Source organism: Podarcis gaigeae, assembly GCF_964106915.1.
Source record: "Podarcis gaigeae genome assembly, chromosome: 17".
Lineage (NCBI taxonomy): Eukaryota > Metazoa > Chordata > Lepidosauria > Squamata > Lacertidae > Podarcis > Podarcis gaigeae.
In genome coordinates, this window is record NC_139694.1 from 27,185,348 (window position 1) to 27,199,132 (window position 13,785).

At 44.7% G+C, this 13,785-nt stretch overlaps 1 protein-coding gene and 1 long non-coding RNA gene across 2 annotated transcripts in view; one reads left to right on the forward strand and one right to left on the reverse strand.

Annotated features, from left to right (window-relative positions):
• The window catches only part of SAXO1 (stabilizer of axonemal microtubules 1), a 34,695-nt gene extending 22,659 nt beyond the window's left edge, over positions 1-12,036 (reverse strand). The window contains exon 1 of the mRNA XM_083719320.1: positions 11,683-12,036. Within this exon, the coding sequence (XP_083575446.1) occupies positions 11,683-11,744 (62 nt within the window). The 5' untranslated portion in view covers positions 11,745-12,036. The remainder of the gene's footprint in view (positions 1-11,682) is intronic.
• On the forward strand, positions 3,546-7,371 carry LOC310835333. The gene is made up of 3 exons (XR_014559563.1): positions 3,546-3,624; positions 6,990-7,065; positions 7,171-7,371. It is a non-coding gene; the product is annotated as an uncharacterized lncRNA (long non-coding RNA).
• Positions 12,037-13,785: the final 1,749 nt, after the last annotated feature.

Below are 13,785 nucleotides of genomic sequence, written 5' to 3' on the forward strand. Positions count from 1 at the left end.
AACTGGCTGCTGCGATAAGAGTCAGCTGTGATTTATCAGCCACTGGGAGCATTTTATTAATTCCGAATGAGGTCAATAGTCTGAGAAGAGGACAGACATTGGAGCATGTTGTTAAAGACTCTCGTGAATGTCTCCTCTTTATAAGCTGCAGCAAGGCAGAGTCATTACAAGGTCAGCTTCTTTACTGTCAGCTCGCAGGGTCAGCAAAGGGTCTGCCATGAGATCATTACATTTCTCAAGGCAGACGGCCTGTCATGACATTCGCTTAAAAACTTCCCTTTGTCTTTTGAAGGCTGTAATCCTAAACACGCTCGGGGCAGCCCTGCAAAGCAGAATTAACTGCTTTTTCAAGTCAATGACTTTGTCCTCCTTCCTGGTTTTCTGGTTTAGGCAAAATGGTGCCTGTGAAAGCCACCGGCTCAACGGGTTGCAACCTTGCAAGTCCACAATTGGACCTCTGGCTCCTTTAAAGGCAGGGTGGAGAATTATATCCAGGCCTCTGGTGAAGGGATTAAGCATCCCCGGTTTTCTTTGTGTAAATCTTCCTGAAGCTGCTGTTTGCCCCAAGGTGTTTTTCTTAGTTTGCACCAGGAAAATGGCAGAAGGGGCTGGGACCAGCAGTATATATGTTAAATACTTTGAATAACGGTTATATACACAATTGCGTGGCGAGTTCCCACCCCCCACCAGGATAAATAAAGACACGAGACACCATAATTTAAGGTTAAATGGGCAAATTAGGCCACAACTTTATTGAATTCAGGAATGAGAGGCATTGGCTTAGGCATTGGTCCTATCGACTATCCGGCTCCAGCCCATTTGCTGGAGACACGGGGAAGGATTAACACTATATCGGGGGAGTCTCCTGCCAAGGCACGTCGACTAGGAGCTCCCCCGGGTCACCGCTCGGGGGCATGCCTTTGGCCCACACCTCCATAGGCTTTGGACAGGGCCACGCCCCCCAGAGTCCTTTAACGGACCACCCTTCGCTCACTGGGGGGAGGTGATGGCGTTCCTCCCCCCCCCACACATCCTCTTAACCCCTTCTTACCAGTGCCTACCACCAATGCCGAAGAGTTGTGACGAGTTGCTACGAGGTAGGCGAAAAACCAAAAAGCTGTAAATTGCCAATTGGAAAAAATTCCTACCATGCCCCTTGCGGCGACAGACTGAAGTCCATAGCAAAGTCAGAGTCCTACCTAAAGCCTACCTAAAGGGAGGGAGGGTGGGAAAACGTGGGGGCTAGCCGGCGAAAAGAGGGCAAGCCCCCTCTGCGCCGGCCCTAAATAGGGCAGGCCACGCCCCCCCCCCAGCCAGCCGATTGGGCAGACGCGGCCAGGATTCCCCTGTTCTCGCGGGGGCTGAAACCAGCCCCCACTCACGTGGGGGTGAGCGTGAAGCCTGCAACTCCACCTCCTGGGCAGGCCGGAAGTGGCTTTGGCAAATAGCGAAATGGAAGCATCCCCCGCCCCCCACTCTCTTGTGAAGATCAAGATATAAGGGTGACTGAGGGCACAATGGATATATTTATAATTTTGTGTATTATGAGGATTATATGAGGATTATTAATGTGTTTTATCTTCTTTTTCTCTTTAGTTTCCTTTCTGGTTGATAGACTGTCTTCTATTTTCTTTTTAGTTTAGTTGGAATTTGATGGTATATTAGGTTGAAAACTGTTAATAAAATTGATTGATTTTTTTAAAGAAAAATGACATGGCAGAGGATTAACTCCCCTTTTAGCAACACTATAATCCAGATCCAATTGAACACTGAACTGTAAAACGCAATACAGAATGCAAAACTTTCATCAGCATCCAGCTGTTTGCCAGTATAAAGTCCAAAATTTGGATAGGAGTGTTTGGATAGGAGTGTTTCGGGTGTTTATAAATGTAAAAAAATAATAATAATTCAGCAGCACAAATGGCAACCTGGGACCATAGCAGGACCAGATAAAGAATGGTTTGTGGCCTAGCACATATTGCAGTCCATTAACAGAAAATTAGGATGACAAAGAAGTGATTATAGGAAAAGCTACCCCAGCACATCTTCAGATGAGAAGTAGGGGGGTTTTCCTTCCAAACTGGGTATCATGCAAGTTAAATGCAAACAGGTGTGGTAATTAAGATCCTAAATACCAATTAAATGGGTAGAACATAATATTTCCTCCTTTGGTGAAACCTAATCTAAGAAAGAAGCTTCCTGAAGGAAGGATGTCGGAGATCAGAGAGAATTTCTGAGGCCTAAGACAGCTTTCCTAATCCAAAAGTCAGCCGTCGGTTCTCAGCTGGCAGAAGGCAAGACTTATTTTACAAGCCCCCTGCCCACAAAAAGCTGCCATTCACTGAAGCTGATGAAGAAAGAGATATACACCCACAGCGACTTAAGAGGATTAGGGATGGGGCAGATTTTACAATGGGACCTGTTCAAATCATCTGATCGTTTGAGTTTTGGATCAGATTCACAGAGTTACTTCCTGGCGTTTGCTGCACTAGGAGTTATTTAAGTTATTTCTCTCTATTTTTTTAATATATATATCTGTGCTCGTGTGGATCTCAAATGATATGATGGTGCAAGCAAAACAAAAGAATATATTCTCACATGTCGTGTTTCATTCACAAACAATGAAACTTCCAACTCTGCTGCGCAACTAAGAGAAAGAAAACAAGGGCTGAAAGACAGGGTACGATAAATAAAAATATGTGGATGTGGCTTTTTTACGTTGGCAGAACCGATCTCACTTCACTGTGTGCAACACTACTTGCTAGAAGAGAAGGCTAGGTTATACAATCAAACCTCGGCTCCTGAACGCCTTCGTTACCGTACATTTCGGCTCCCAAACGCCGAAAACCCGGAAGTGTTCTAGTTTTTGAACATTTTTTGGAAGCTGAACGTCTGATGCAGCTTCCGCTTGACTGCAGGAAGCTCCTGCAGCCAATCAGAAGCCGTGCCTCAGTTGTCAAACATTTCAGAAGCCAAATGGGCTTCCAAAAAGGATTAAGTTCTGTTAAGTTGTGGGTGAACATATCAGACAACACAGCAATTCTTCAAACAGCTCTTGTTTATTCACGGGCCAGAACAGAACAGAACTGAAGGGTTCAGCCAGCCTGCTTATATAGAGCTCCACTAGAACGCAACAGTAACCATTTTCTGTAACTATCCAATCACTGAACGTCACTTTCAAACCCTTATTTGCATATGTGGACCTGAACTATCTACAGTATCCCCCTGCTGGCCCAGGGTGAGAACTTCAGTACATAACAAGTTCAACAATGGAGGTTTGACTGTATTTTGTTATTTTATGAGAGCCATACTTTTAGCCTGCCACTGGTGGTATTCCATCAGAATAATTTCCTCTCCTAGCCAGCGCATTCATGCACATCATAAAATGTATCCCAGCATGCTGTGGGCCATTGCCTTGGTAATAAGCTATCCTTTTGTGAAACATGCTGGGAAGTTATCCACAAAGCATTCTGAGCCAACAAGCACGATTGATGATGAAAGCAACCTCTTGCTGCACATAAGGAATGCTGGGGTATTAGCACTCTTGCTACTGAAAGGGCAGTACTTCAACCCCAGCAACAGCTATGCCTCCATAGCTGATCCAGTGGGAAACAGCACTGGTAAGTTGACTACAGCAACTTCTGTATCAATGCCAACCACTGTGGTTGGCCTTCTAGGTTGGATCCTAGGTTGAGGCTGAAATCTCAACACAAAGTACCTGGGAGTAGGTTCTGTGGAATTCAACAGGATTAAAGTCTGCATTTGGGAGGAAAGCAATGACAAACATAGACAGCATCTTAAAAAGCAGAGACATCACCCTGCCCACAAAGGTCCGTATAGTAAAAGCTATGGTTTTCCCAGTAGTGATGTATGGAAGTGAGAGCGGGACCATAAAGAAGGCTGATCGCCGAAGAATTGATGCTTTTGAATTATGGTGCTGGAGGAGACTCTTGAGAGTCCCATGGACTGCAAGAAGATCAAACTGATCCATTCTTAAGAAAATCAGCCCTGAGTGCTCACTGGAAGGACAGATCGTGAAGCTGAGGCTCCAATACTTTGGCCACCTCATCAGAAGAGAAGACTCCCTGGAAAAGACCCTGATGTTGGGAAAGGAGAAGGGGACGATAGAGGACAAGATGGTTGGATAGTGTTCTTGAAGCTACCAGCATGAGTCTGACCAAACTGGGGGAGGCAGTGGAAGACAGGAGTGCCTGGTGTGCTCTGGTCCATGGGGTCACGAAGAGTTGGACACAACTAAACAACTAAACAACCACAAAAGTTTGCGTAGACATGGTGAGGACTGCATGGTTCATTGCTAATATGCCCCACTGATTTCAATGGGTCTGCTCTGAATGTGGCTAAGTCTGGATTCAACCCACTGATGAAAAGCTCTGGGGTTTGCTCTACAGAGCTCAGTGCAGCCAAGATGCCCGCCCGCCCCTCCATTGTGGTTTGGCTCAGCAATATATGGTGGTTTCCAACATCGCAATAGATCACCAGCTAAACATCGCGATATACCGATATATCACTATGTCTGAAATAAGGATGGAGCTATGTAAGGGCACTGGCTGGCTTCATGGTTTTTCCTACATTGTGATTTTTGCATAGCACACACATCATGATTCGCAATATATTGCCAGGTAAAAAAATTATGAAACCAGTATCACATTACGGACTTCAAAGCGGTTTTGGATAATAAATCAATATACTGCACAGCCCTATTTGGGGAAGGCAAATGTGAAAAGTAATCGCCAGGGAGAGGTTGCTCCTTTCACAACAGAAGTTGCTCAGGAGCAGCAAAGTTTAAGGGGATAAGTCTGAGTCACAAGTGACTTACAACCAAGTAAAAACTGCAATAAAAAAACTGTTTGAACCCATTTAAAACAGGCTAACCAATACAATATCATGGGAGCTATTCCCCAAATGCTGAGGAGACAAAAAATACCTTTGTCTGGCATCAAACAGATGACAAGATTGGCTCACCACACAGCAGTGTGTGGAGTCCTGTTGCCACTCTCTGGACCTTGGAGAAGGTACACAGGGAAGGGTGATGATCTCAGGCTCCAGGCAGGTTCATATGGGGGCAAGATACAGTGGTACCTCAGTTGTCAAACACAATCCATTCCGGAAGACCGTTCGACTTCCGAAACGTTCAACAACTGAGGTGCAAAGGGCGGTTGTCAAAGTCAATGGAGAAAAAATGAAAAAACCCAGCGGATGCTGTTCAACTTCTGAGGCACGTTTGAAAACGGAAGCAATTATGTCTGGGTTTTCAGCATTCGGCTTCCGAGACACTCGAAAACCAAGGTACCACTGTATTTCAAAACTAGCAGCAGGGAGGGAGAGCACATTTGCAGGGACTAGTTATTTGACTGAGTAAAGACCTAATACTTCCCCACCTATTCTCTCCCTAACCTCGCATTCCATAGAATCATAGAATTGTGGTGTTTGCATTGTAATAATAATAATAATAAATCCTAGTTGGGAATGAAGGTGGGCATTCAGTTATCAGCACCTTCAAATGTAAAGTACCTCTCTCTTCCCAAAAGCATAGGGCAGATTTAAAGAACGCAGAGCAAAGGCAAGCGAACAGAGGCAAGAGCACTCACAGCTAACAGCAACCTCCACATTCTGGCATTCTAAGGTCTATGTTGCCACCCTGTGGAATTCAGAGGGAAAAAGATGCCGAGGAGAACCTTGTTGACAGCGACAGAGAACTTCTGCAGGAACAGGACTAGCAATTAGTGGCCCTGACTAGTCCCTGCCCTCCTCTCCTGGCCATGTCCTCTTAGCAGTGGGGGATAATGGGCATCCAAGAAGCTTACTAGACTACAATATGGCAGCATCATCTTGAACCACTCCCAATGCAAACTCCCAGCTCCATCTTGGTGCTACTTGGCTGCTGTTGCTACAACAGCAAGGTGGAGCCTCAAGAGTGGCATATTTTGAACCAATCTGTCCAAAATTGGTACCCCTAAATTTAGCCCCAATTCTCTGGCTATAGTGGAACATTGAGCCCAACTTTGGATTAGCTCAGATTGGGCAAATATTTTTTTTCTAAGCAATGTTATAGTGGAGTGGAAAACACAGGAAGCTGCCTTATGCCGAGACATGCCATTGGTCCATCTATCTCAGTATTGCCTACACCATGGGTACGCAAACTAAAGCCCGGGGGCCGGATCCGGTCCAATCGGCTTCTAAATCCGGCCCGCGGACAGTCTGGGAATCAGCATGTTTTTACATGAGTGCAATGTGTGCTTTTATTTAAAATGCATCTCTGGATTATTTGTGGGGCATAGGAATTTATTCATTATTATTTTTTCAAAATATAGTCCAGCCCCCCACAAGGTCTGAGGGACGGTGGACCAGCCCCCTGCTGAAAAAAGTTTGCTGACCCCTGCAGTAGTCTAAGCAGGAGCTAACCAGAGCATGCACCACTCTGGCAAGAAAGTCTGTGGGCAGGCAGCTCTCAGCCAGCGTACCAGGTGGAGCTGGTAGGCAGCCACCTTGGACACAGAGTTAACCTTCACCTCCATGGACAACTGTGAGTCCAAAATGACCCCAAGGCTAGGGTTGCCAAGAAAGTTGTCAAGTTTTTGCCAAAGTTTTAGAGCAAAGGAAAATTGTTGTTTTTTATCTTTTTTTAAAGGAAAATTGGCAGAAACAACACTACCGACATGGGTTGGATATGCCTATTTCTGCTGGGGCACTGCTTCCGACCGCTGTATTCTGGGTATGTCCAGGAAATTCCAGGTGTATGGCAAGCCTACCCAAGGCTTCGGGGGCACAGTAACCCCATTCAGGACCAGGGAGTCTCCCACACCTGCCCGTCCCATCCCCCCAAAACGGTACTTCTGTCTTGTCAGGATTCAACCTCAATCTGCTAGCTGCCATTGTCAGATCCCATAGCCCAGAACCTACCGGCATTGTTGTTAGATACGATTCAGAAAGAAATCAGATGCCAACTGGAGCATCAATGTTGATATTAGATGCACATTAGGTGCACAACAACTACTCATGGGAAGACTCGTATTCAGATCCGAAAGGTCCTCTTCTGTGGATACAGTAAGTCTTCCTGGCAGAAAAAGTTCCTTCGGTCAGCGAAGGTAAACCTTTGGTTCCAGCCCAAATCACTGTAACCCAGGAATAGGGACCCTGTGCTTCTCCCAGATACTGATGCTGAGTTGGAGTTCAACAACTTCAGTCCGCCCGGCTTCAGATAGCCAGGGATGATGGGAGCTGGAGTCCAGCGACATTTGGAGGGCAGCAAGTTCACCACCTCTGCGGTAACCTGTTGAACAGATGCACGCCTGTTTCGCAAACATACAATGGCTGGTGTGTGCCTTCCATTAAAGTCAATATTCAAAATAATGCACCTAGGTGGGTCTGTTCTTCTCCTGCTGCAGTTATTTGAACGGCTTCTGGAGCTTGTATACTCAGGTGAGGGCACCAGGTGTTGAATGCCCTCTTAAAATGTAAATATTTCACACTAGGTACTTTTATCCATGTCTACATATTTTCACCTCGCCGTGAAGGATGAAGGAACGTTACATGCATTTAAAACTTTTGAGAAGAGAAACTGCTTCCCATGTGTTCAAATCTCTTGGTCAAAGCACAAAGCAAGCCAGCAAAATACACACAGCTCTATTCTTTGGAGCAAAATAATAAATAGCCACCCTGTTGACACACAGGCAGTTGAATCACTCTCCAGCCCTGCAGAGGGTCCTGATGGATATCCCTAGCATGGCTCCACAGCCCAGACTAAATAGCTTCCTGCTGATAGATGCAGCACTCCCCTTATGTTATGCCCTGCAACGGGCAAGGTCACAAATAATGATATGTGCTAGGAAACATCAGCAAGCCATCAGGCATCTGAAAGGACAAATGAGACAGAAGTTCCACATTGTTATGTCGAGGTGGTTGTAAATTCCTCATCGAAAGAGGCGTTGGATCCAGAGTCTTTAAAGGATGCCATGACTGCACTGTTCCTAAAGTAACATAGTCTGGACCAAGGAGGTGTTAATAACTATATGTCGGATTCAAAAGAAAATCCCTTCCTTGGCAAGGTGTTTGAGTGGGTGGTTGCTCAGCTCATGACTCTCTGCGGATGATACTGATTTACTAGATCCTCTTCAGGTGGGCTTGAGGCCTGGTTGCGGAACGGAAACTGATTTTGTTGCCTTGTGGGATGACCTCTGCTGAGACACAGACAGGGGTGTGTGTGACACACTGTCAGTTTTCTTCAATCCTTTTGACTCTATCAACCATGGTATCCTGCTGAATAGGCTGTCTGGGTTGGAGGGAACACACTGCACTGACTCTGTCCCTTGGGTGCTTCAGTCTTTGCACAAAGTTCTCCTTTGCTGGTTTGGATTGCTAAATTGTTTTAGCAGCTATGGTTTGTGCGTTTTATAGGTGGATTTGTTTGGAGGGTGTGGGTTCGCTGGCCTTTTTGCTGTTGTAAGTTTCCTTGGTTTTGGTATCTTTACGAGGAATTGTGTGTGTGTGTGTGTGTGTGTGTGTGTGCGCGCGTGCATGCGCTTTAATATCCAAAGCCACCCAGAGACATTGGATCGAATAGTACAGAGGGGGTGAGCATTTTGCACAGGGGTTCCATTCCTGGCCCCCATGCACAACAGTAGAGTATGCATAAGCTGCCCCCTCCTCCGGGTCCAAAAGGACCTGTGCATCGGCGGTCACATGTCAACTAAATGCAGGCAAAATGGTTACCACCTGTACATAATAATAATAATAATAATAATAATAATACATGCCAAGTTCACAGAGGTTGTTTCTTAAAAGAGAGAGAGACTATAGAAGAATAGATGTAGCTAGATCTTACACAGCTTTGCTAGTTTTCGAATTCTGAGTGGATTTGCACCTTTTGCCCAAGTTATGCACCATCCGAATATTCATATTTATCAAGGGCAGAAGTACAGATTGCTTTACCTTTCAAGCCATTTCAGTACTACCAACCACTATCTTAAGAGAATTATTGAGGGCAATAAACTCATCAGAAGACAAGGCTTTCCAGCACTTCAGATTCCCCAAACAGAAGCGTATGGCCATCCGCGCACGTCCTTACAACACATATTACAAACAAAATGGCTTTAAACGACGGGCCGGATGTAGACATGGGAAAGCACCAATACAGGTAAAAAGCAGGAACATTCAGTGCAAAGTGCACTTTGTTGGATCTAAGACATTTCAAATTAAGCATGCTCCTGAAGAACATCGTAAAAACAACCAGCCTTAATCTTTGGTCTCCAGCAACTCTGCCAAACAGACCAAGCTACTTTACAGCAGAATCACCAGAGACCGAATAGCAAGATTGGTTGTTTAAAATGTACCTCTGAACATACTAATTTGAAACACGTAGAGCCTGCATCTAGCAGCTCCCTTTCCTCTTTTCCTTGCATAGAATGTCTCCATAGATACTCCAAGGACTTCTGAGGGGGCAGAACACCTCTGTATGCTGCGGTCAAAGAGACACACTGCATGATCCCTGTCAGTGAAGGCTAAGTCACTTGGGGTCTGGTTCTGTCTCGACTGTAGCTGTTTCCCCCAAATGCTATACTTTGCTTTTTCATTAAGGGAGCAGGTGGTGCCGTGCTCTAAACAACTAGTTCAGAAGGTCGGCGGTTCAAATCCCCGCAACGGAGTGAGCTTCCATTGCTCTGTCCCAGCTCCTGCCAACCTAGCAGTTCGAAAGCATACCAGTGCAGATAGATAGGCACCACCGTGGCGGGAAGGTAAATGGCATTTCCATGCACTCTGGTTTCCATCATGGTGTCCCGTTGCGCCAGAAGCGGTTTACTCCTGCTGGCCACATGTCCCAGGAAGCTGTCTGTGGACAAACGGCGGCTCCCTCGGCCCGAAAGTGAGATGAGCACCGCAATACCATAGTCACCATTGACTGGACTTAACCGTCCATGGGTCCTTTACCTTTTCATTCCTAAGAGGTGGGGAAGTCTGTGGGGTACATCTGTTTACTGACTCATCTAACCCCAGTCATTGAGAATCAAGCCTGCTCTGATCTACCCTGGGTTCAGATCCTTGATCACACAAGTGTGGTGGAATGTTAAGAATTCAGATAAATCTGCTAGGAATATGAGAGCTCATCACCACACAAATCCATATATATCTACTACAGCACACTATTGTGAGTCTAGATTCCAACATTTAAAGATACTTCTTAAACAAGTTCCCACTTCTGGGTCTTCCAGTGAGTTATTGTCCTCATCTATAAACTCAATCCCTTCATTCTTTTCTTATTATGAGTTGGAGGAGACTGTCAACACTTAATCCTGTTTCAAGCTGGAAAGGATGGACTGTGCTGAATTGTGTCAAGCAAACAGAGTTTCACACCGCAAATACAAATAATTGTGGAATAACATTATTTTGCTGCTGGCTGTGCTGAAAAACCAGCTTCTCACAGACATCTCTGCATGGCGTCCGTGGCGCTAACCACTGAAATGTAGACACTTTGGAAAAAGACAGCTGAGCAGCCAGTGTATCCATAAATGAGAGATTAAGGCAAACGCGGACCAAATTCAGCACCAGCGCGACTCCTTTTGTAAATATATCTGAAACCACTGTCAGTGCCATGGAAAAACAGCAACAGATGTGGAAGGCTAGGAAAAGTGTTAATGTACCCAAAATAAAGGAGACACAGATGTACTAACAGTGGGCGATGTGTGTGTTTCTGCTCCGTGCCAAATCCACCAAACACATCGAGTTCCCCAGCTGTGAGCCCACACACATTGCTCCAGATGTAGAGATTGAAGCAACCTCTCGCACAGGCAGGAGCATCCAGGTCACGACCCACAGAGGCTCAAGAAAACTGTCACCCAATGTCAGTATGCTGACTTTATGCGATGTCTGGACTGCATCAGAGGTGTAGAATTAAAAAAGGAGTACTGCAAGGTTGAAATCAATGTCTGGACAGCCATGAAAACACATGGGCTTAGAGCCAGTGATATCAGAAAGTAGCCATGGGCACCTCATAGTTAAAAAGTTTTCCTCTGCAATCACAAAACCCGAGGTTCCTGGTGATCAAGCTGCACTACTGGTTTATACAAGTACTGTCCTAATGCATATCCAGAAAACATATAGAGATGGTTACCCCTGCAGGAAAGTATAGCTGATGCAGTTCAGAAAAGCCCTACTAGACGACCAACAGCTGTCCTAAGCAAGACGGTTTATGGATGCAAGTCAATTCACATAGGAACAAAATGGGCAAAACCAAGACCTGATGTGTTTTGCAATGCAAATTCACACCAAGCAGAAGAAACTACGGATTGCAAAGAATGACCACCCAGATCCCTACCAGCAACATTTCCCCCCAAACTTCTAGGTCAGGCCAGATACTACCAGCCACCCAGTAGGGCTGGGCAATAGCTGGTTTTAAACATCACAATATATCACCAGCTAAACATAATGATATACTGATATATCACACTGTCTGAAATAAGGATGGAGCTATGTAAAGGCATTGAAAGTCACGTGGCTGTTCTGAAAATCAACTCGTATACATCCTTGGCCACGGGACCGCGGACCACAATACAGCGAGAGATTCTGTCTGTTTGTAACAGCTCTGCAAAAGCGACTTAACCGTGAATGGGGATGGAGGTGTGTATCTTTATCTATGATTGCGCAAGCCAGCACACGGCATATACATACCCACAGTCGCAAATCTCGCAAATGCATGGTTGGGAGAGACGTGAAACCGCTGGAGAAGCCATGGCTGCTGCAGTCCTGTTTCTTCTGGGGTGCAACCTGTAGGCTAGCTCTTCCTCATCTCACTGCAGCAGGTCACAAAGGAAGAAAGTATTCTGCACATCTCAGCTAGTCAGCTTTCCTAGAGCAGCACAAATTCTCTTTCCCCCTAAACTTGCTGCTGTTCAAGCCTCTACTAATCCAGGCCTGCTCTGCAAAGGACAGGGGACTCATAATATCCTCTTGGGGTGGTCACTTGGAGATCCTTTGTGAAGTCACCAAGGTAGACCTGGATCTTGCAGCAGCAAAACTGCCAAAAGCAGGACTTAGCACAGCCCCCACCACAAAACAGAGGAGGAATTCATAGCTCAATTTATAGCCAGCTCAATTTTAAATCTGGGAATCACTAAACTACTGATTTGTGGGCAAATCAGAAAGAGCAGGGCTGCTTTAGAGATGCAAGCTAGAGGGCCCCCATTTCAATATTTATAAAAAGGAAAACAAAATTTAGTTAATACAGCTGCAAACATTACTTGACAATACTTTTATTTGAGAACTGTTACCCTTCCATGTGGAGCTTCGCACCAGTCCTTTGAAAACCTTAATGTATCAGTGCCAAAGGCACAGTAACACATGAATATTAAATTGCTATTGTTTTCTTGTTTCTGTTCCGGTGGGCATTTAGGGCATATTTCCTGCAACATTGTCAAAACTACCTGTGAACGTGGAGTGGAGTGGAGCGGAGCAAAACCCACACACTGCCCACTAATATTGAAAACAGATCCGTACACATGTTTGATATTAGAACACTTCCTGTAATAAAAATGTTACTGAGACAGGCCACAAGACTTTTTGTATTAGGGAGAATATGTATATCCTGCTTTATAGACCCAAGAGGATCGCAGTGGCTTACAAAAAATATCCTTAAATCTAGTACAGAGACAGGAATTAAATGACACTCCACATTGAATCAGGATTACTTGGCCAGCATCCTTGGTGTCATCCTATCAGGTAGCAAGTCCCAACAAAATATTTTGAGGCAAGGGAGTAAGCTGTGCAGCTGAAACATATGAAAGAAGACATCATCCCTTGCTGGCAGTTTCTTTTATAGGGGCTTTTCTACATTAACACACTATATGAAAAAGTAGCAAGTCTGACTTGGGACTCAGCTACACAGCTGCAAATAAACATTTTAAATGTGTTGTAAAGTGCAATATACAAATGTGACACTAGATGGCGACAGTGAGCTAAGCAAAATTAAAAGTATTTTTCTAAAACATCTTTTTTTTAAAAAAGCATTTTCACAGCATTTTCTATATGCATGTAGATTCCACCTTGAAGACTTCACTATGACACTATTTGGCTTTTCCAAATGAGAAAATTCTGGCAGGTCCACTTCCCCCGACCTGCATAACCCAAATGCTGCAATATATCATGCAAGAGGGAAAATTACTAAATGCTAGGGGCAAAAGCTACTTCTGTGATCAGAGAGGCTCCTAAGCGCATTTTTATTCTCTTGTTAATTATGCTGTTTTAAATGTGCATTTGACTTCACTTAGGAATGTGTTGCTTTTAAATGCCTAAGATTGTTAACTTTGTGTTAAATATATATTCTGTAGTTGACCTCCTTTATAATATTTTATTTTGAAATCTTTATAATGTTTTAGTTTTCTATTTGACTTTCTTCAGATTGTTTTATTGATGTTTTAATATGCTGCAAACCGCTTTGAGATTCTTAAAAATATAAAGCGGTATAGAAATGAAATTAATAATAATGGTTCATGAAGTATAGAAAATTGCTGCTGGAAAAATACTTTCCCAGCTCAGAAGCCACAGTAGTCACATGAACAGACCATCCGCCATAAAGCTGGAGGGAGGTTTAGGAGGAATTCAATGTGGCGCTAAGATGACAATTCCACCAGCGCAAGCATTTTGGACCACTCAGAATCAGGGGGGGGGGGCTGCAGAAGTTTGGAAAGACCTGTTGTGCTAGCAGAAGGCCTTACCTGGGCTTTCGCTGGCAGGACCCATTAGTTGAATCCAGCCTAAAATAAGTAAACAGGCATA